Below are 22,228 nucleotides of genomic sequence, written 5' to 3'. Positions count from 1 at the left end.
CTTCAAGCACTGTCTACTACATGAAGCCTTTCCTGATCCCCCCAGCTGTTAGAGCTCCCCACCCCAGTGAAGCTGATGACTTCGCACAGATCTGCCTCACTTGTGTCCAATTCACCCATAAGTCAAGATGTCATCAGTCATCTTGGAGAAAGAAGGGCAAACAACAGCAGCAGCAGAAGCAACAATATATAGACTTGTTGTACCTGTCATTACCCTCCTATAGAATGTATGCTCCTTGAGGGCAGAGGCTATTTCAGTCACTAAAATAACAAGCATTCATTAATCCCTTACTAAATACCAAGCACTGTGGTAAGCACTGGAAATACAAAGAAAAAATTAGTCACTTTCTCACAATCTAGAAAGGAGAGACAACATATACATTTCGTGTGTGTGTGTGTGTGTGTGTGTGAGTGTGCGCGTGTGTGTGGGCACACACACACAAAACAGATACAAAATAATTGGGAGGGAAGGCACCAGTATCTGAGAAGGTCAGAAGAGGATCCATGTAGAAGGTGACATGGGCTGAGCCCTGAAGGAAGCTAGGGATTCTAAGAGCTGGAGGTGAAAAGAGAAAGCATTCCAGGCTTGGGCGACAGTCAGTACAAAGGCAAGGAGATGAGACACAGAGACTGGAGATGAAGTGCTATGTGTGAAGGACAGTAAGGAGGCCAATTTGACTGGACTGTAACATGTGGGGAGGGAAGTAATGTGTTATAAAGCTAGGAAGGTAGGATGGGGCCAGGTTGGGAAGGGCTTAAAATGCCAAACAAAGTAAACCTACAGGAAATAGGGAACCACTGGAGTTTATTGAGATGAAAGGATCACATGGTCAGATGTGTACATGAAAATCACTGGAAGCTGCAAAGAAAATGGTTTGGCGAGGGGGATGACTTGAGGCTGGCCAATCAATTAGGAGATTACTGCAATAATCCAGGAGAGGGATAATGGGAGCCTGAGCTAGGGCGTGGCTGTGGGAGCACAAAACTTCATGAAAGATGTGGAAGAGTTCATAGAAGCAGCATGATTTATCAACAACTGGATTGTGAATCAAGTGAAAATGAAGAGTCCAAGATGATACCAAGGTTACGAATCTGGGTAACCGAAAAGATGGTGGTGCCCTCTTCAGAGATAGGGAAATTTAGAAGACAGAGGTTTGGGGGGAAAAGATAATGAGGTCTATTTTGGACATGTTGAGTTTAAGACACACATGGGACATCCAGTTCTAAATGTCCAATAACTAATATGTGATGTGCAAGCAGAGCTTAGGGGAGGGATGGTTTCTGTATCTGTAAAATGAGAGATGTATAGATCTGACAGTCATCAGTATAGGAGAGAGAAAATGAGAGCGAGAGAAAGAGAGAGACAGACAGAGACAGAGAAGCAGTGAGAGACAGAGACAGAGAGGAGAGGGAAAGACACACAAAGAGATGGAGAGGAGGGAGGGAGGAAGAGATAGAGAGAGATGGAGAGAAACAGAGAGACAGAAATATGGGGAGAGAGAGAGAAAAGAGAGAGAGAGCTACAGATACAGAAACAGAGAGATGGAGAGATATGGAGAGAGAGAGAGACAGATATAGAGACAGAGAGAGAGAGAGGAATGGAGAGAGACAGAAGAGAGCCTAGGACAGAGCTTTGGGGTACACCCACAATTAGAGGGCAGGATATGGATACCGATCCAGCAAAGGAGAATGAGAAGTGGTGGTCACACAGACAGGAGGAGAACTGAAAGAGAGAGAGAGAGAGAGAGAGAGAGAGAGAGAGAGAGAGAGAGAGAGAGAGAGAGAGAGCGCTAAGCAGAGAGAGTGCTCAAAAGGAGAAGATAGTCAACAATGTCAAATGTTGCAAAAAAAAAGATGATGGCTTTTGAAAGGCCATCAGCAATTAAGATCCCACTGGTAACTGTGTTCTCCTTTCTCAGGAGTTCCAGGCCTGTAATGAAGAAGAAGACAGATTGCAAAGGGTTTAAAAAAAAGTGAGAGAAGAGTCCATTGTCAAACATTTATTAAACACCTACTATGTTCCAGGCACTGCGCTAAGCACTGGGAATACAAAATGATGCAAAAGACAGTCCCTGTCCTCAAGGAGCTCATAATCTAATGGGGGAGATAACAAGCAGACAAATAAGAGAAAAAGTAGCCATAACAAGTGTAGGGGGCTTTTTTCCTAGAAGTTTGGCTGAGGAAGGGAAGAGAGATATAGGCTAGAATGGGCCAGAGAGGGTTTTTTAAGGATGGAGAGGACTCAGCCACGTCGTAGGCAATAGAGAAGGAATCAGTAGACATACAGTGACTAAATATAAGGAAGAGATTATTTTGGCGGGGGGGGGAGATTTTCGGATCTCATGCAACTAGCACAATGTCCAGCACATAGTAGGGCCTTAATACTGATTGATGGATGATTGTTTCAGTTGAATACATCTGGGCTCCAAAAGTAATTATACACTCATGCCACCAGAGGGCACTGCTGCCTTACATATCGCAGCATCCTCACCCCAACAAATTTAACTCAAGACGTAAAGCAACAAGCTTCTCAAATCTAATCTATACCCTACTTCCTCACCACCCGCAAGTCCCTAACTCCTTGCGATTTGGTTTCATTCCCCATTCCCCTCACATACTCATTCCTGCTGACCCCACTTTACTGAAACTGTTTTATGGTGAAAGCCTTCCAGTCCTCATCCTCCATGACCTCTGCAATGCATATGATACTTTCGGACCACTGCTCCTTCTGAATGCCCTCTCTTCCCTTGGCTTCTATAACACCACACTTTCCTAGCTCTCCTAACAGAAAAAGAAAAGACCTCTGAGGTATTAATATTTGTGCAGTTTTTTAAGTCAATATGGGAGACATGAAACTAGACAGCAATTGTCCTGAAAAAAATCTAAGACTCAATCTAGTCTAGCCCTCTTGTTTTTATAGGTGAAGAAGCCAGGGCCCAGCGATGGCAAAGTGCCTGGGCCAGGGTCACAAAGGGAGTATTTAATCCAGTTGAGAAGCAGCACCCTATAGTAATTCTAGCTATTATCATCCAGAGGTCCTGGATTGAAATCCCATCTCTGATGCTAACCCTCCATTGTAACCTTGGTCAAGTCATATCTTGCCTAGACCTTGGTTTCCTCATCTGTAAAATGAGAACCCTCAGGTAGATGGCCTCTGAGGCTCCTTCCAGCTCTCAGATCAAATGGTCCCCAGTCTCTAATGTGGTTCCATCACACATTGCTGATTTAATCTTGACATGAGGATAAACCTTCCTAACTAACACTCAGAGGCCTAAAAATGTAGCATGGGTTACCTTGGAAGGGAGCATGTCTCACTTCAATAGAGGTCTTCAGTCAAAAACTGAATGATCACTATAATAATAGCCAGCATTTACACTTTAAAGTTTATAAAAGGGAGGTGCTATTTTTATCCCCATTTTACAGGTGAGGACACTGAGGCCTAGAGATGCTAAGTGATTGCCCATGGTACTCAGAAAGTAAGTGTCTGAGGCAGGAGTTGAATTCATGGTTTCCTCACCCCTGGCCCAATGCTCCACCTACTGCACCACCTAACAATCTATATTATAACATGGATTCTTGTTCAGATACAGTTGAACTAGATGATCCCTGAGGTTCCCTTCCAGTTCGAAGAGTATGATTCTTGGCCCATCCCTCTTTCCCATTTCTCTTTTGGTTTCACTTTCTCTCCACCTCACACTTCTCTCCAAATTTGGATCTTCTGTAACACTGCCCTCCCAACCTCTGCTTCTCTTCTAGCTGGACTTTCTCTTGTGATCCATGGCTTCAGTGATTCCTGAGGAAGATTCCAAGTCTGTATCTCTAGCCCCAACTTTTCCTCTTAGCCAGACCTCTGGCCTCCTACCGCCTCTTGGCCATTTCCAACTGAATGACCCACTGGCACCTCATGAACAACATGAACAAAATCGACCTCATCATCTCCACTCCGACCATCAAACCCACTTCTCCTTCTGACTTCTTTATGGGAGGCAGATTGGCCTTGTGGGTAGATTGGACCTAGAGTCAGGAAGACCTGAGTTCTAAATCCTGCCTCTGATATTTCCTCTCTGTGTCAAGTCAACAAGCATTTATTAAGTACCAACTACGTGCCAGGCACATAGAACTGTGTGACAGCGCAAGTCATTTAACTTTTCAACCTCATTTGCCTCATCTGTAAAATGGAATAATAGCATCTACCTCACAAGGTTGCTATGTCTCAAATGAGAGAATATACACAAAAAGCATGACATGCAAATTCACAAAACATTCTATAATTTGGGGAGGGCAGCTAGGTGGCACGATGGATATACTGCTGGGCCTGAATTCAAGAAGACTCATCTTCCTGAGTTCAAATCTGGCTTAACCCTGTCTGCCTCAGTTTCCTCACCTGTAAAATGAGCTAGAGAGGGAAATGGCAAACCACTCCAGTATCTTTGCCAAGAAAACCCCACATGGGGTCACAGAGAGTCAGACACAACTGAAAATGACCAAACAACATCATTATTTCTATTACTGGCACCATATCTTCTTTTAGTCTAGTCATGAAACCTTAGAGCTTAGACCCCGCATGTCCAACCTGTCACCAAGTTCTGTCCTTCCCTCCACAGTCTCTACTCCCATTGTCAGCCTCTAATTCAAGTCCCGACTGCCGACTGTACAAATCAGAGGTGTCAAACACTCAGGAAGGAGATTTAAGCCAACCAGGAAATATTTAACAGAATTAATGAAAATACAGCTAAATTATACAATGCCAATATGTGGTTTTCTAAATCAACATGGGCTGCAGAGATCCGTAGGAGTGTTAATGGCCTTCATTTCTATTTGAGTTTGATCCAACGATCCAGACAATTGCAAGGGCCCCCTAACGGCTCTTGCCGCCTTGAGCGTTCTGGAGCCACTCTCAATCCATCCTAGAACACCAGGATAGTGGAGTTTTTCTAAAGAGCAGCTCCTGATCATACACATCACCCATCCACTCCTTACAAGCTTCCAACAGCTTCCTTTTACCTCCCTAATAAAATCCAAACTCTATCATCTGTCATTTAAGACCCTCTCCAAATCTGGCCCCGACGTTCCTTCCCAGTTTTATCACCCACCATTCTCCTGCTCACACACCCTACATTTCAGTCTAATTGGATTACTTGCTTTTCCCAAAACACACAGGCTTTCCTCCCTCTACACTCTTGCTGCTCCGCTCATCTTCAGAGCTGCCCTATCCTTGACCTCCCCTCTCCTCCATCTCCACCTATGGCAATCCTATCCTTCCAAACCGGGCAATCAAACCCTTCTATCTTCCAAGCCTCTCTCAACCTACTCAGACCCAAAGGTCATCTCCTCCAGGAAGTCCTCCCTGGTCATCTTAGTTCTTGCTCTTTTCTCTGTTACTTATAGCCCTGTTTGTAACTTTTGTAAGGAACTTGATCTCATCCGACCTGGAACTAAAGCTGTCTGCATGTGTGAGACAGTGGGGTCAGGTGGAAAGAGCACCATATCTGGTATCAGAATGAGGGATCAAATCTTGGCTCTGTTACATAGTACTTAGATGACCTTGGGAAGGTCACTTCCGTTTTCTCTGCCTCAGTTTCCTCATCTATAAAAGGATTGGGCCTCTAAGGTTCATGCTCACCTGTAAATCTCTGATCTAATGCTTCATCTGCCCAACTAGACCACAAGCTCCCTGAGGGCAGGGGCTAAGTCTTGTTTCTTTCAGTATCTTCCACAGGTTCTTGTTATTCAATAGTGGGAGCGCATATTCAATAAATATTGAATGGATGAATACAAGATAAAACAACCAGCTCTCCCCAACAGACCTAACACACCTCTCACACAATAATCAATCATGCAGTAAGCAGTTATTAATTACTAAGTACCAGATAATATGCTAAGCACTAAGAGATAAGAAAAAAGATCCCTGATCTCAAGTAGTTTAGATTCTAATGGGGAGGCATAAGTGTTACATGCACAGGATGAATACAACATAGTTTGTGGGGGTAGCACTTGCAACTGGGGGGGTGGGTCAGGAAAGAATTCACGTACAAGGTGTGGTTGAGCCGAGTCTTAAAGGAAACCAGGGATTCTAAGAGGCAGAGGTAAGGAGGTAGGGCATTCCTGGCATGAGGGAACAGCAAATGTTCCCATGGAGATAGGAGAGAAAGTGCTATGTTTGCAGATCCGCGAGCAGGCCAGTATGTCTGCACCAGAGAGCATGACGAGGGGAATAATGTGTAAGAAGGCTGGAAAGATAGGGAGGGTTGTGATGAAATCAAACAGAAGAGTTTGTATTTTTTTTTGGAGGTAAGTGACTTGCTCAGGGTCATACAGCTAGTAAGTGTCTGAGACTAAATTTAAACTCAGGTCCTCCTGACTCCAGGGCTGGTGCTCTATCCACTGTCCTACCTAGCTGTATTCCTTCCCCGCTCCCCCCACCACACCCTGGGTTTTATATTTTGATACTAGACACAATAGGGAGTCCCTGGAGTTTTTGTTTTTGTTTTTGGTGGTTTTTTGCTTTTTTTTTTTTTGCCTTTATTTTACCCCTGGAGCTTTTTATTGAGCAGAAGACACATCAGGCCTCATGTTTCCTGACTTCTCTGTAGCATAGGACACTGTTACCATGTACCATATACCACTGCTAACCACGCTTTCCACCTTGGAAATTCTGTTCTCTCCGGGTCTTTTTGACACTGCTCTCTCCTGGATCTCCTCCTGGCTGTCTGACCATCCTGCCTCCATCTCTTTTGCTGACTCATAACCCAGAGCATGCCCCCTAACTGTGAGTGTTCATCAGCTCCCATGAGTTGCATAAATGACTCACAAATCCATATACTCAGCTCCGGTCTCTCCGCTGAGGTCCAGGCACAGGTCACAGGTCACTAGCTGCCTATTGGATATTTCCACTCAGAAATCCATTGACATCTCAAAGTCAGCATTTCCAAGACAGAACTCATCTTTCCTCTTCTGAGCTTCCATATTACTGTCAAGGATACCACCATCCTTCTAGTCTCCCAGGTTTGTGACCTCAGCATTTCTCCCGACTCCTTCACTCCATGTGTCCTCCAGTCAGTTGCCAGATCTTCCCTTTCTCCTTCTACATCATCTCTATGACCCCCTTCTTTGTATTCACACAGCCACCAACCTAGTTTAGGCCATCATTACCTCTTTCCCAGGCTATTACAGTGGCCTCTTAACTGGTCTTCCCACTCCAAGCCATCCTTCATCTCAGCTGCCAAAGGAGTTTTCAGAAGGGTAGATCTGACCACGTTCTTTCCTACTTAATACATTCCAGTGGTTCCTTATTGCTTCTAAGATAAAACACACACTTCTCTGTTTAGCTTTTAAAGCACTCCACTACCTGACCGCAATACATCTTTTCAGCCTCATTATGCATTACTTCCCCTCCCAGATTCTGTGAGCCAGCCATGCTATTCTTCTCTCTATTTTTCCCACACAGGACTTCCTCTCTTTTCTCTCTCCCTTTGCACTTGCTATCCCTCATCCTGGGAATACCCTGTCTTCTTATCTCTACCTTATAAAATCCTTCTCTTCCAGCAAGATTCAGAGCATGAAGTCTTTCCTGATTCCCTCCGACTGCTAGGGCCCCTCCCAAAATACTTTGCATATGTCCTGTATATATTTATATAAGTATTTATCTTCTCTTCTCGAATGCAAGTTTCTTAAGAATAGTGGGTGTTTCAGCTTTTTTGGTGGTGGCAAAGAATTGGAAATTTAGGGGATGCCCATCAATTGGGGAATGGCTGAAAAAGTTGTGGTATACAATTGTGATGGGATACTGTTGTTCTATAAGAAATAGTGAGCAAGCGGATTTCAGAAAAACCTGGAGACTTACATGAATTGATGCTGAGTGAAGTGAGCAGAACCAGGAGAATATTGTACATAGTAACAGTAACACTGTTAGATGATCAACTGTAATTGGCTTAGCTCTTCTCAGCAATACAATGATCCAAGAAAATTCCAAAAGACTCATAATGGAAAATGCTCTCCACATGCAGAGAAAGAACTGATGGAGTCTGAATGCAGATCAAAGCATACTATCCTCACTTTTTTAAGGGGTTTTTTTTGTGTGTTTTTTTTTTCCTTCTGTACTCTTCCTTTTTTCACAACATGACTAATGTGGAAATATGTTTTAAATGATTGCACATGTATAACAGCAAAGATCGTTGCTGTCTTGGGGAGGGGGAGGGAGGGAAGGGAGAAAAATTTGGAATTCAAAATCTTTCAAAAAATGAATGTTGAAAATTGTCTTTACATGTAATTGGAAAAAATAAAATACTATTTTTAAAAAGGGGGGGGAAGAATAGTGTCTGTTTTATTTTTTGTATTTTCATCCCCAGCAAATAGGACAGGGTCTGTTACATAATGAGCACTTAATAAATGCTTGTTGATTCATTTACTGAGGATCAGACCTGGAAAATCACTTTATAGCTCTATGAAGGATGGTTGGAAGGAGAAGAGACTTGAGGCAGGGGAATCATATACAAGGTTATTGCCACAATCCAGGCAAGAGGTGATGAGCACCTGGACTAAGATGGTGGCTATACGTAAGTGGGGAGATGCTATGGAGATAGAAACGACAAGCTTATACATGGGGCGAAGAGAGTGAAGGATTAGGGCTGGCAATGAGGATGCAAACACACAGAGGCTTCCTGCTTCCCCTTCTAACTACCATCCACTTTCTCCTTTCTTTTGAAACCCAGTAGGAGAATTGTGTTCCCCAAGGGCATGGTGGATAATGTTATACAAAAGAACAAATAGATGGCGTGTTTCTTTCTCTCCTGATTTATTCCCAACCTCCGGCAATCTGCCTTTAATGCTCGTAAGTCTACTGAAACTGCTTTCTTGAAGTCACTAATGACTTTCTGATTGCTAAATCCAATAGCCTTTTCTCAATTTTCTTAGGTTACAGCATTCAACACCATAAATCAGTATCTCACATCTTGCCCCCACCCTCTTGGCCTTCTATGATTATGACATGATCTTGGCCTCACTCCTAGCTCTTTAAACACTCATTCTCTTCCTCCTCCTGCCCCTTGGTTTGGGGTGTTCCCCAAAGCTCAATCCTCAGCCCACCAACTCTTCTCTCAATATACTCTTTCTCTTAGAGAACTAACCTCTTCTAATGGGTTCAACCTGGAGATAATCTCAGAGGCAAGGCACAAGCATTGACCAAGAAAAGCATTGGACGTCATTTGTACCTGGATGACCCTGTAAGACTCCAAATTCAACACGTTCCAAACCAAATTCATCACCTTTCCCCTCCAAAAGCAGCCCTTCTCTTCCACTCCCCTGCTTCTATGATAACTATTCTCAAAAACTTGTCCTCAATCTTGACAATTCTCTCTCCCAGAATCCCAGAACTTCAGAGCTGAAAGGGACCTCAGAGGCCATCCAGGCCTGCACATCCCTGAACAATAATGCCCTCTACAACATGCCCTGACCAGGCATCCAGTCTCAGCTTGAAAATCTGCGATGAGAAGGGAAGAGAAAAAGAATAAACATTTACTAAGCACCTACGATATGTCAGATTCTGTACTAGAAGCTTTACACATATGATCTTACTTAATTCTTACAGCAACCCTGGGAGGTAGGTACTATTATTATCATCCCTATTTTACAGTTGAGGAAACTGAGGCAGACCAAAGTTAAGTGACCCGCCAGGGTCATACAGCCAGTAAATGTCTGAGGCCAGATTTGAACTCAGGTCTTCCTAGTTCTAGGGCCTAGTTCTAGGCCCAGTACTACCTAGATGCTTCTCTCCAGAAGCTAACTAGTCCACTGTGGGATGGCTCTACTTATTAAGAAGGTTTTTCCTGATGCTGGGTGAAATGAGCAGAACCAAGAGAACACTGCACACAATAACAATCACGTTGTGCAATGACTAATATTGATAGACTTATTCCTTCCCAGAAATACAAGGATCTAAGACATCTCCAAAGGCCTCATGATGGAAAATGCTATCCACATCCAAAGAAAGAACTATGGAGTTTGAATGCAGATCAAAGCATACTATTTGCTATTTTTTCTTCTTCTGTTGAGTTTTGTTTCCTCTTTCTTGTGGTTCCCTCTTATTGGTTCTAATTCTTACTTACAACATTGCTAATATGAAAATATGTTTAATAGGAATGTCTATGTATAGCCTATATCAGATTGTGCTCCGTCTTGGGGAGGGAGGTGGACAGGAAGGGGGAGAAAAATTTTCAACTCAAAAGCTTATGGAAGTGAGTGTTGATAAATCAAAATAAATTAATTAAAATTTTAAAAAAGAAGGTTTTTTCTTAAGCCTACATTTGACTCTGTGCAGCTTTCATTCATCTGATCCTAATTCTGCCTTCTGGGAACAAAAAAACAGCTCTCCCTGGAGACAGCCTTTCCAATGCTTTAAGACAGCTATTTATCCATGTCCCCTACTGGGTGTTCTCTTTCCCAGTGCCTTCAACCAGTCTCCAGGGGGCACGAACTCCATGCTCATTACCACTCTGGTTACTCTTCTCTGGATGATATCTAGCTAATCCATGTCTTTCTCAAACCACGGAGTCCAGAACTGAGCAGTGTGTTCCAGGTGTCATCTAACACGTGCCTGAACCCTCTGGAGATTTCGCCTCTTCGGGCCAAAAGCTGCCTTGGCTACTAGATTATACTCCAGACTCAAATGAAGCTTAGGACTCCTTCAAACCCATAGATCAATCTCAAGCAAACTGCCAATCATCTTATATGTGGGACATGGATTATTTGAGCCCGAGCACAAAACTTTATATTTATCCCCATAAATTTCATATTATTTGATTCAACTCAATGTCAAGATCTTTTTTGAATCCTGTCATCCAGATTTTCCTTTATACCTTTATCTTTTGTTCCTTTGAAAGCTCTCTAAGTACCTGGGTGACTCAGTGGACAGAGTGCTGGGCCTGAAGTCAGGAGGACCTGAGACACTAGCCATGTGACCTTGGATAGGTGCTGTTATTATCCCCATTTTATAGTGGAGGAAACTGAGACAAACAGAGGTTAAGTGAGGTTAAGAGGTTAAGTTGCCCAAGGTCACTAAGCTATTAAGCACCTGAGGCTATATTTTAACTCGGGTCTTCCTGATTTCTAGGCCCAGGGTCATACAGCTAGCAAATGTCTCTTATTAGCCCTGAATCTCTGACTCAGTTTCCTCATTTGTAAAATGTGTATAATAATAGTATCTACCTCTCAGAGTTGTTGTGAGGATCAAATAAGATAACATTCGTAAAGCGCTTAACCCAGTACCTGACACGTAGTAGGCACTGAATAAATACTTGCTTCCTTCCTTCCATCCATCAATTTCTCTCAATTCTCACACTACTTCGGCAGTCTAGAATTCCCACTTGGATTACAGCAACAGTCCTTTAACTTGTCTCTTTACCAACATCGTATTTACCAGCAACACATCATTCCACAAGCATTTATTAAGCACCTACTATGCGCCAGGAACTGTGCTAGGCACTTGGCATACAAAAACAAAAAACCAAAATAGTCCTTGTCACCAAGTATCTTTCATCTTATCGGCTGAAATGATATGTACAAAGTAAGTAAAGAATATATATGTGTGTATGCATATATACATACACATACATGAAAAAATAATTAGAGGTGGAGCTTCATAGTATGAGCAGCTTGAGGGATGAGGAGCTGGTACTTGAGCTGAGCTCTGAAGAATGTTAGGGATTCTCAAGGGGCCAAGCAAGGAGGAAGTTCATTCCAGACAGGGAGGACAGCCTGCGCCATGGAGACTAGAAAGGGAACGTACAGTATAAGGAAGGGCAAGTAAGACAGTTGGGTTGACATGGAAATGTGTGAAGTGGAATAACATATGTAATAAGCCTGAAAGGGCAATCTGGAGCCAGGCTGAAAGGACTTTAAATATGAACAGAAGAGTTAATACTGGATCCTCAGGGTGACAGGGAGAGCCACTGAAGCGTCTGAGTAGTGTGTGTGAGTGTGTTTCTGTGTGTGTGTGTATGTGTGTTTCTGTGGTGGGTGGGTGTGTAAGAGACAGACAGACGATCAGACCTGTGCTTTTTGGCAGCTCAGTGGAGGATGGATTTGGGAGGGGAGATACTTGAGACAAGATGATACATAAGAAGGCTCTTAAGATAGGGGCTGCTACTTAGTGCAGTAGACAGAACATTGGGCCTTGAATCTGGAGGAGCTGAGTTTAAATTGGCCTCAGACACTTACTAACTGTGGGACCCTGGGAAAGGCACTTAACTCTGCTTGCCTCAGTTTCCTCATCTGTAAAATGGTCTGGAGAAGGAAATGCAAACCACTCCAGTATCTTTGCCAAGAAAACCCCAAATGGGATCGTGAAGAGTTGGACAAGAGTTGAACAGAACAACTACAATAGTCCAGGTGGAGGTGACACAATTCTGACCGTACTATTCCACTGATAAAGAACCTACATGACTCCTTAGCCTAGCAAAGAAGCCCCTCCACATCTTGTCTGTTCTCCACAAAGCTCAACTGATTTACCGTTCCCTTGTCCAACGCCAATGCTGGTCTCATCACAGTGGCTCAGCAGACCTCCCTAAGTCTTTGCCCCTTTACTAATCGATCCCACTCAAGCTTTTTTTTCCATAAAGCCTCCCCTAACTACTCACATATTTCTTCCTTTCCTAACCTCTCAGGGGTCTTCATTTTACAGAGGAAATTTTGGCACTGAAAGGTTAGAGCCAGAGTTCTTTTAGCCATACCAGATTACCTTCTCCCTCCCAAACCAATTCAACAAGAATTATTAACCTTAAATCTAATAAGCAACTACTGTGTGCAGACACAGGGGGGTGCTGCTAAATGTTTAACAACCATCTGTCGGGAGTGGGTGTAGTATGCCCACAACACAATTTTAAGTATAATCTGCATTATTAATATTTTCCCATCTCTTTCTCAAGTCTTGACAATCAGTAAAGCAAAACATAAAGCCTTAATTTGCAGCATTTTCTGATTTCTGAGGCATAAAGGCTCACACAGAAAATTTAACAACCAGCTCTCCAGTCCTTCAAACTGGTTCCAGCACACCAAGTAGAGTATTGCGCTAGGCCCAGGGAAGACATAACATAGCCATATGGGCCCTTATAGGAAGGGAATAAGCATTTATAATGCACCTACTGAGTGCCACACATTGTAGGGCTTTGCAAATATTGTCTTGTGTGAGCCTCACAACTCTGGAAGGCAGGTGCTATTATGATACCCCTATCTCGCAGTTGAGGAAATTATGGCAAGCAGAGGTTAAGTGACTTGTCTAGGCCACAAAGCTAGTAAATGTCTGAGGCTGGATATGAACTCAGGCAATAATAATAACAATAACAATAATAACTAATATGTATATAGTATTTATTATGTTCCAGGCACTGTGCTAAATGCTTTACAATTATTTTCTCTTTAGATCCTCAGAACAACCCTGAGAGATAGGTGCTATTATCTTCATTTTACCGATGAGGAAACTGAGACAAACAGAGGTTAAATGACTTGCTCAGGGTCACACAGCTAATAAGCATCTAAGGGTGGATTCAAACTCAAGGTTTCCTTACTCCAAGCTCAGTGTTTGATCCACTGAGCCACCTAAGTGTCTCATAGAACTTAGAAGTGCATACAGGAGTGGACACATCTCCAAATAATTAAAGTATAATATAATACGTGGTGAATACCTTAAAAAGTAGCAAGAAAAGTGTTATGTGAAGTCTGAGAGGGGAAAAGTCATTATGAGGGAAGGGAGAGATCAGGGAAGGCTTTCTTGGAAAAGACAGCATTTGAGTTGGGCATTAAAAGCCAGGGAGGAATTCAAAAGATAGGAGGAGATGTTATTCACTCTGTCTGATTTTTCATGACTCCATCTGGATACTGGAGTGGTTTGCCATTTCCTTCTCCAGGTCATCTGACAGATGAGGAAACTGCAGCAAACAGGGTTATGTGACTCGCCCAGGGTCACACAGCTCGTGTCTGAGGCTAAATTTAAACTCAGGAAGATGAGTCTTTCTGACTCCAGGCCCAGCCCTCTAACCACTGCACCACCTAGATGCCCCAAGAAGGAGATAGGGGAAGAAATTTCAGGCCTTAGGAATATGTGAGCAAAGGTGTGGAGAAGCAAAGTGTAGGGCAGAGGTATCAAATCCATGGCAGGTCTCACGTGTCTGCAACACTTCTGAATACAGCCAGAAACATATTAAAATGTAATTGGGAAATATTTCACAAATAAATAAAAATGCAGCAAACCATGGATAATGTTAAAATGAAGTCACCACGTGGCCCAGAGAACTGTATTTACAGATTAGTGCCCCGATTTCTATTTGAATTTGATACCACTGGTATAGAGTAGGTGCAAGTCCAATTTGACTGGATCATGAAATAAACCTGGAAAGTGGGGGCAGTACCAGATTGTAGAAGACCCTAAATGCCAGGGAAAGGAATCTGAACTTTACTCAGGCAATAGGGGGCCACAGCAGGGGTTTGAACAGGAATAGATCTATAGGTCCCGCTATAGTAGGTGCTCAATTCATGCTTCCTCAATTGACAAGAGTGTTCAAGCAGATCACAGGAAAGCAAGTGCCTTTTGATACACCCCTGCCCTCAGCCATGCACTCAGATTAACACATTTAAAAAATAGAAAAAGAATTGCTCCCGCAGACTCACCTCATCTTGAAGGTTGATGTCCCCAGGCCCTCGGTTTAACTGTTCCTGCAGACTAGATACAACAGCATTGTTCCCAGGCACTCGGTAAATGCCCATGGACTCAAGCCCCCTTGCCTCCACCATCCGGCAGCACGCTGACACAATCAGGGGCACCCACTGCAGACGGAGACACAGGAGCATCACCACTAGTGTCAGTCCCAGTGGATATAAGCATGTTGGGGACAGGAGGCAGAAGAGGTGGGAAACGCACCAAGATCAAGACCCAGGCTGTTCCCAGAAGGCAAAGCTGTGTGTGTGTGTGTGTGTGTGTGTGTGTGTGTGTGAAAGAAACATTTTCCTCCCTTTTTCTACTTGTGCATTATGGGGAGGGTAGTTTCTAGGTTCTGAGTGAAACAACTCCAAAGCCTCCCTTCTCCCCAATAACTTCACACACACACACACACACACACACACTTATTTTGAGAGCCTACAGTGTCAGCCCCCGGTCCCAGACACTGCTCCTAAGTTCTTAGGGCCCACCTGGTTATCAGCAGCAGGCTGACACTCTTCCAGACGAACCCCAAATGCCCTCGGGGAGGGCTTCTTATTCTTTTTCATGATGTTGATGCCCCACGGGGCTCTCGAGGTGGCAGCACTGTCATCTAAGGGTGTCAAGGTGGGTGTGGGGGTGGGGAGAAAGAATACACAGTGGTTACTTAGGGAGCCAGAGGTGTTGATCCACCAAGATTCCAGACATAGACATATACACATATACACATCTCCATGGCAATCCCATACAGACACGTCTATATTCAGAGACACATGAAGAGATACAGAAGGACAAAAGTCCACTCTCCTCAAACAACCACCCTGGAGTACTTTTCCCTTCATCCTATGGCAGCCTCTCCAGTCCCCTCCCACAGCTTTTCCAGTCTCCTACCTTTGGTCCCTGAAGAAGCATCCTGGGCCCTGGGAGATCGGGGAGCATTCTGCTTCAGGAGCTCTGACTTAAGCCCTGCTATTCCTCGAGAGCTCTTGGGAGAAGAGTCTTTGGGGCCAGAGATATGGCTAGGAAAGAATTAAAGGCAAAAGAATAGAGGGGTCTTCATTTGAAGGCACGTACAGAACATTCCTTTCCCTGAGCCTGATGAACCCACCCCACGGGTGCTGTCCCCATCCATTCCAGGACATGGGCAAGGTAGGCAGGTTCTTTCCCAGCAGGCCCAAGGTGCCCAGGACACATGCTTCCCAATTCTCTGCATGTGGCCTCCATCAAAGCTGTAAATGTTCCCAGGATCATCTAGTCCAAACCCATCATCTCACAGGAGAAGACATTGAGATGCAGAGAGGACAAGTGTCTTGTCCAAAGTTACCCAACCAATTAGTGGCAGACCCAAGTCTCTTGACACCTCAGTTCAGTGCTCTTCCACTTCTGTAACAGTAGACCGCCCCCATAGTCCACTCTTTCCTCTCATGGAAACATAAGACATGGGGGCTGGAAGGGACCTTAGAGGTCATCTAATCCAGCTCTTTTATCTTACAAAGGAAGAAACGGAAGCCCAAGGCTGGGATATTATATAAAACAGCAACTTCTGTCATCATCTCTGTCCTGGGGCCATTTCCAGTTAAGGGTAGGAGGAGATAGAGGGAAAGACCAGGGTTAATAATGATAGCTAGCATTTGCAAAATGCTTTGCCTGTATTGTCTCATTTGCTCCTTACAACCACCCTAAGAGGTAGGTGCTATTACTATCCTCATTTATTACTAAAGTCAATGAGAGGTTAAGTGATTTGTCCAGGGTCACACAGCTAGTAAGTATCTGAGACTGGATTTGAACTCAGGTCTTTCTGACTCCAAGTCCAGCCCTCTACCACCCTGCTGCAGTGATGGGGTGAATGCCTGGTGGTCCTCACCTTACTTTTCGGTAGTCATTAAGCTTCTTGCTGATCAGAGCCTGATTGGCACAGCCAGGGTCCTAAGGAGGGGTACAGGAGGGAGAATAAAGAGAAGTAGAGGCAGATAGGGGGAGGGAGGATGGGAAGAGAGAGAGAATACACCAAACATGAGTACCCAGTGAAGCAGCAGGCAACCCTCTCCCCCAGTGCCCATTCTTGGCACCTGTTCTATCCTACCCTCCTCTTTCCTGTTAAAAGGCTTATGTACCAAAAACAGAAAGGTGGACCCTTAGGGCCAGCTCCTGGTCACCTCCTGAGGCACCAGTAAGGCACCCATATCTGTGATCACTGGACATTCCCACCACCACCAACCCCTGGAAGAGAGGCCTGCCTCCTGCTCCACACTATCTCCTTGGATATGGGCATCTCAAGGTAGAGCCCGTCTTGTGGTGGGCAGAGGAGAAAGAACATGCCCACCCTTCTCAGAGAGGCTGTAAGATAACAGCAAGTGGCCACTGGCATCCTCAACCCAAAGGCAGGAAATGTTAGTGGCTGGAGCTGGGGCTCACAAGGCCCAATTCTGAGGGCACTGGCCAGAGAAAGAAACTCAGCGGATATTAACACAGTCTATGCCTGCTCCTAAAACCCTGGGAAACAGCACCAAGGGGAGGTGTAGAGATAGTTACCACACTGCCTCCAATAGCTAGGCCCTCTATCTCTCTCCAAGGTCATCTTATCCATTCTTGTTTCTCTAGGTCAGTCCTACCAGATAGGTAACCTGAGCCAACTCTGCTTTTGGGGGCTTAGTGGGGGAGAAGGTAATCTCATCCTCTAAGAGCCACAGAAAAGGAAAACCCTCGCTTGTCTACTCAGAGTAGACGAGATGGGCATAGATGGGAGTGGGAAATTTCCAAATGGCTCAGGAGAGGCCAGCGGGGAGATGGTCCCCACTGGCCTCCAATGGTTGTGGTGGGAGGCCCCCCGGCCCTCACCTCGCCCTCGGCCCTGCTGTTTTCCCGGATCGCTCTGATCCAGCCCAGCATATCATCACGGTCCTCAGCCTGAAAGAGATATTCACAGAAGTCAGCGGTGGTGAGCCGGAACACATGCCTCCTCTTGGTGTCGCTGTAGGAGATGTCCACCAGGCACGAGCTGATGCAGACGGGCGCCGTCTCCTCCTCACCTGCGCCCGCCGCCGTGCCTGCCTCCCGCCGTTCCTTGCCCAGGGAGAGGGAGTGTGCCCGGAGCGCAGCATAGACACGTTTCCATTGGCGCAGGCCACCACCCACTTTCTGTGGAAGACACACAGACAGGAAGGGGAAAGAAGAGAGAAAGAGGTGAAAACCTGAACTTACAACTGCCCCCCTCCTCCCAGCACTCCCTTGGCCCTCCCAGACCCTTTCCCTACTGGGGGGTATGGTCAGCTGCTTTCCAGGGGATTCCATTCTTTTAAGATACTGTCACTCAGCTAGAGCCTCTGAGTATCCAACACAAAATGGGGAGAGATGGCAGTGAGGTGGCAGAGAACTGGGCCATAGGTACACTACCTTCTTCCAGATGGTCCCCCAAACCCTTGTTCAACTCCTATTAATCATGATTTTGCAGCTAGAAGGGACCCTGGAGGCCAACCCCCTCATTTTTCAGAGGAAGAAATTTCAGCCTAAGTGACTTGCCCAAGACCTCTGAGAGAGTAAGAGGCAAAATAGAATTTGAACTCCATAGCCTGTACTCTTTCCCCTCTACCATATGTTTTCTGCTCCTAAATCAAGCTCTTAACCCCTTATGTCTTCACAGTTCTTGTCTACCTTCCTCAGAAAACAGGTTCCTGAAGGGACCTGACACCTTCATTTTTGGAGCCTGCCCCTTTCAAATTCATAGGATCATAGGTTCACAAATTTAGAAGGGAAATTAGAAGTCATCAAGGCCAATCTGTTCTTTTTAACAGTTGAGGAAACTGAGGCCCAGAGAGAGAAAGTGAGTGACTTATCCAAGGTCATACAGGTAATAAGTAGCAGAAGTCACCAGACTCCAGATCCAGTACTCTCCACTGTTGCCAACTGCCTCTCCAATTCAGTAATGATCTAATCTATAGTAGCAAATTCCCTGAAGGAAAGGACCAAACATTTCTCTCATCATACTAGAGGCTTCCCAAAAGGAAAAGCCTTAAGAGTTCTTTCCCCTAAGTGACTAGCAAAAGGGGAGTTGCCCATAAGGTTGGAAAACACCTCCTTCCTGACCCAAGAGGTATGTCCTCATCTGTTTAATATCACGTCACAGTTCACTCCAGTCCAGCAGAGCGTATGTGGAGAATAGAAATAGGAGGGGTCCTCTGTGTAATCACAAAATATTATGGGTTATCTCTGAAGACCCAATCTCCCTACACATCCAAGCTATGGAAAGGAGTGAGATCTGAGGGGATCTACAAAATGGGAGGCAACAGGAAGGACAGCATGAAATGAGGGACAGTATATCGTGGTAAATAAAAAAGGCTTGATTGACATCAGGAAGACTTTGGGTTCAAATCTCACCTCTGACACTTACTAACTGTGTGACCATGGGAAACAACGTCTCTGAGCCTCAGTTTCTTCATCTATAAAATGGAGATAATAATACTTGTGGTAACTACCAGCACTGAGTTGCTGTTGTGAGGCTCAAATGAGATCATTTAAGTCAGGGGTTCTGGACCTTATTTGTGCCATGAACCACTGGTGAAGCATATGGGCTTCTCAAAAGAATATTTATAAAGGCATAAAATAAAAAGAATAGGATTACAAAGAAAACCAATTATAGTGAAATAAAAATTAAATTTATTTCCTGTCCAAGTGCATAGACACCCCCTCTGCACCCCCCCCAAGAAATCTATTCACAAACTCCAAGAGGAGAGGAAGGGAGTAGACTCCAGATGAAGAACCCCTAAGGTAGGTGAAATGCTTTGCAAATTTTGGAGGGAAATGTCAGTAACCATTAGTACGTAATGACTTCCAATGTCCCCTTTCTTGGGGAAAGCAGAACAAAACCAAAACAAGGCTTGGAACCCCCCCCCACAAAAAAAAACCACCCTTCCGCATTCCTCCCTTCCTCCAATCTCTACCCACATCTGATTAATTTGGGGAAAGGGGTTCTCACTCACTTAACCAGGATGAGTAAATGAACTAATTACAAGGTGTGCAAAAAACAGTATAGTAGGCATTTATGGGGCTGGGACTGGGTGTGTCTGATTGCTCAAGATGTAAATTGGACTATCCAGAGAGTGAATAATCCAGGCTCCCTGACTTCTCCTTAAAATCCCAATCTGGTGGCTCTTTTCTTGTTTTTAACAATCTCCCAAAACAGGCAATGCATATTTGAAGAAGAAAGACAACTTAGTGAGTAATTATAAGGGATGTTATAAGCGGGGAGGAAACTTTAGCCCAATAAATACTTCCTCTTAACTACTTTCAGACTGCCCACCCCCCCCCACCAGCATCTGTAAGCATCTATAAATTCTATAAATACCCCCCATCTTCTCCACAGCCAGCTCCCTTTCCTGACTTCCAGATTCCCCTTACCTCACTTCACAATCCTACCCCAATCCCCAGGGTCTTGGAGCACACATTAGCATTAACATCTCTGGGAGCCCCTCTGCCTCCCAGGACACAATGCTCCCCACCCTTCTATTTTACATTTGCACCTTTAGTTGTTTGGGATTAGTTTGGGGCTAGAGTCATCCCCGGAAGTCAGCTGAGAACCAATGGGATCAATCCAAGGGTATGCTGGAGTCAGCTAGAATCAGCCCTCCAGAGACAATTGTTAAATCTTCAGTGTGAGCATTTACACCACAGAAACGATTTTTTGTTTTGTTAAGTGTCTGGACTTAAAGTAAAGGGAGAAAATGTTAATAGTAGATTAAATTAAAAAATGTCACAGGGACATTTTTTCCTCTTAAGAGCTCTGTTGTTAAATATTTACCAGCACACCCCGATCAATGGTATCATCTTTTTATCAACATGTAAAATGTGTTCTATCCAACCCCCTTAGGATGATAGAATCCTATTAGTCTTAGAGCTGGAAGACTTTAGAGGTCCTCTAGTCCAACATGTATGGCCCCAAAAGAAAGGGTAATGTTTTTAAGGCATAGTGGGGATTTGAACTCAGGGACACACACACACACACACACACACACACACACACACCCCTCCTCAATCAACTCTGCAGTCCTAGCTCCAGTTAGGAAGTTCTTTGGTTTTGTTTTTGTCTTTGTATCTGTCTTCAGAACCTAGTACAATGCCTAAGACACTTTAAAAATTCTTACTGAATTGAATTGGAATCTAACCTCTATCTCATATTGCAATTTAAGCTGTTTTCCTCTGGTTCCTAAGCTGCTGTCTGAAGAACTGTTCCCTGTAAAGGTTATTTGGAGATCTGCCCCTTCCCCATCACTTTTCTGATGTAGGGGATTTGGGGTCTGATAAATAGCAACCCACAGACTTGCACACCCCCACCCCCACCCCTCCCTCTCTTACCTTTCCCTTCTTGGTGAGGATCTGCTTAAAATACAACCAGCCTTCTCTCCTGACATCACTGAAGGTCATGTCTGAGAGGTCAGAGGTTGAATGCCTCTTGGAGGGGGCATCTTCTGACGTGCCCAAACTGTCCAAGGACTGTGATGAAAAGGGGAGGAGTAGGTCAGACAGGAGTTCCATACCAACACTTCTTCAAATACCTCATGTTTGGAGTGGGGGGGGGTACACTATGTCTGTTCTTCCTCTTCCTCTTTAATTTGTTGTGAAATCTAGAGTAATTTATTTAACCTTTCTACGTCTTCTGTATCGAGGTCATAAGACATGTACACAGGAGATGTGGGAGAATTGCAAAGGATATGACCACCCAAGGTGTCACACTGTTAAGAAGAGAAAACTTGACTAAACCCTCAACTTCAGACTGGAAGGAATTGAATCAACAGAGGAAGTGATACTGTCAATAAGGAGTTACATAAACAAAGGGGCTAATAATGTCAATAAGGAGTTAAATAAACAAAGGAAATGATGCTATCACCAGGAGTTAGGTTAGCAGAGCAGGTAACAAGGTCATCGGAGAGGTAAACAAAAGCCCTGATCACATCAAGAAGAAAGTGAAATAAAGACTGGGCCATTTCCTTCTTCCCCTAACACTCATCATCAATAAGATCCTAAAAAGAATGACCAAAGATAGTCCCATTTCTCCCTGTTGTCTTTAATGTAAGTAAGGAGGGAGTAGGGTTCATTCCAAAAACATGTTATAGCTGGCGAGACTGAGGCCCAGAGACAATAAGTGAGTTATCCTAGGTTACACAGACTGATCAAGTGGGAAGGCTTGGGACCAAGGCTCCAGCTGGCAGGGCTCCCTGACAGCTTTTATAGTTCCCTTTACCCCACTCCTGTGGCCCAACCCACCTCCAGCAGCTTACCCCATCTGTGAAGAAGCTTCGCAGCATCCGAAGGCTGGGCACTCGGTTAGGGAGTCGTCTGGAGAGCGAAGCATTGGCATGTGAGGGGAGGAAAAATAGAATAAAGGGAAGGGGATTCTGATTTTTCCCTCCTACTTTTCTCTGAATATCCAAAAGATTAAGGATTTCCACGAATAGAACACTGCTCTCCAGCTGGGGAGAGATACCAAGTCCTATGAGTCTCTGAATCAAGAGCTAGAAGAGATCTCAGAAGTGACCCGAGTTTGACTCCA

At 44.5% G+C, this 22,228-nt stretch overlaps 1 protein-coding gene across 1 annotated transcript in view; it reads right to left on the bottom strand.

Annotated features, from left to right (window-relative positions):
* ARHGAP23 (Rho GTPase activating protein 23) overlaps positions 1-22,228 on the bottom strand; it is a 110,433-nt gene that overhangs the window by 30,251 nt on the left and 57,954 nt on the right. The window contains 7 exon segments of the mRNA XM_020997491.2: positions 14,658-14,813; positions 15,177-15,298; positions 15,577-15,704; positions 16,550-16,611; positions 17,524-17,823; positions 21,034-21,171; positions 21,957-22,014. Of these exon segments, the coding sequence (XP_020853150.2) occupies positions 14,658-14,813; positions 15,177-15,298; positions 15,577-15,704; positions 16,550-16,611; positions 17,524-17,823; positions 21,034-21,171; positions 21,957-22,014 (964 nt within the window).

This window comes from Phascolarctos cinereus, unplaced genomic scaffold (assembly GCF_003287225.1).
Source record: "Phascolarctos cinereus isolate Bilbo 61053 unplaced genomic scaffold, phaCin_HiC Scaffold_5;HRSCAF=322, whole genome shotgun sequence".
Classification (NCBI taxonomy): Eukaryota; Metazoa; Chordata; class Mammalia; order Diprotodontia; family Phascolarctidae; genus Phascolarctos; species Phascolarctos cinereus.
This window is presented reverse-complemented; position numbering and strand designations above follow the sequence as displayed.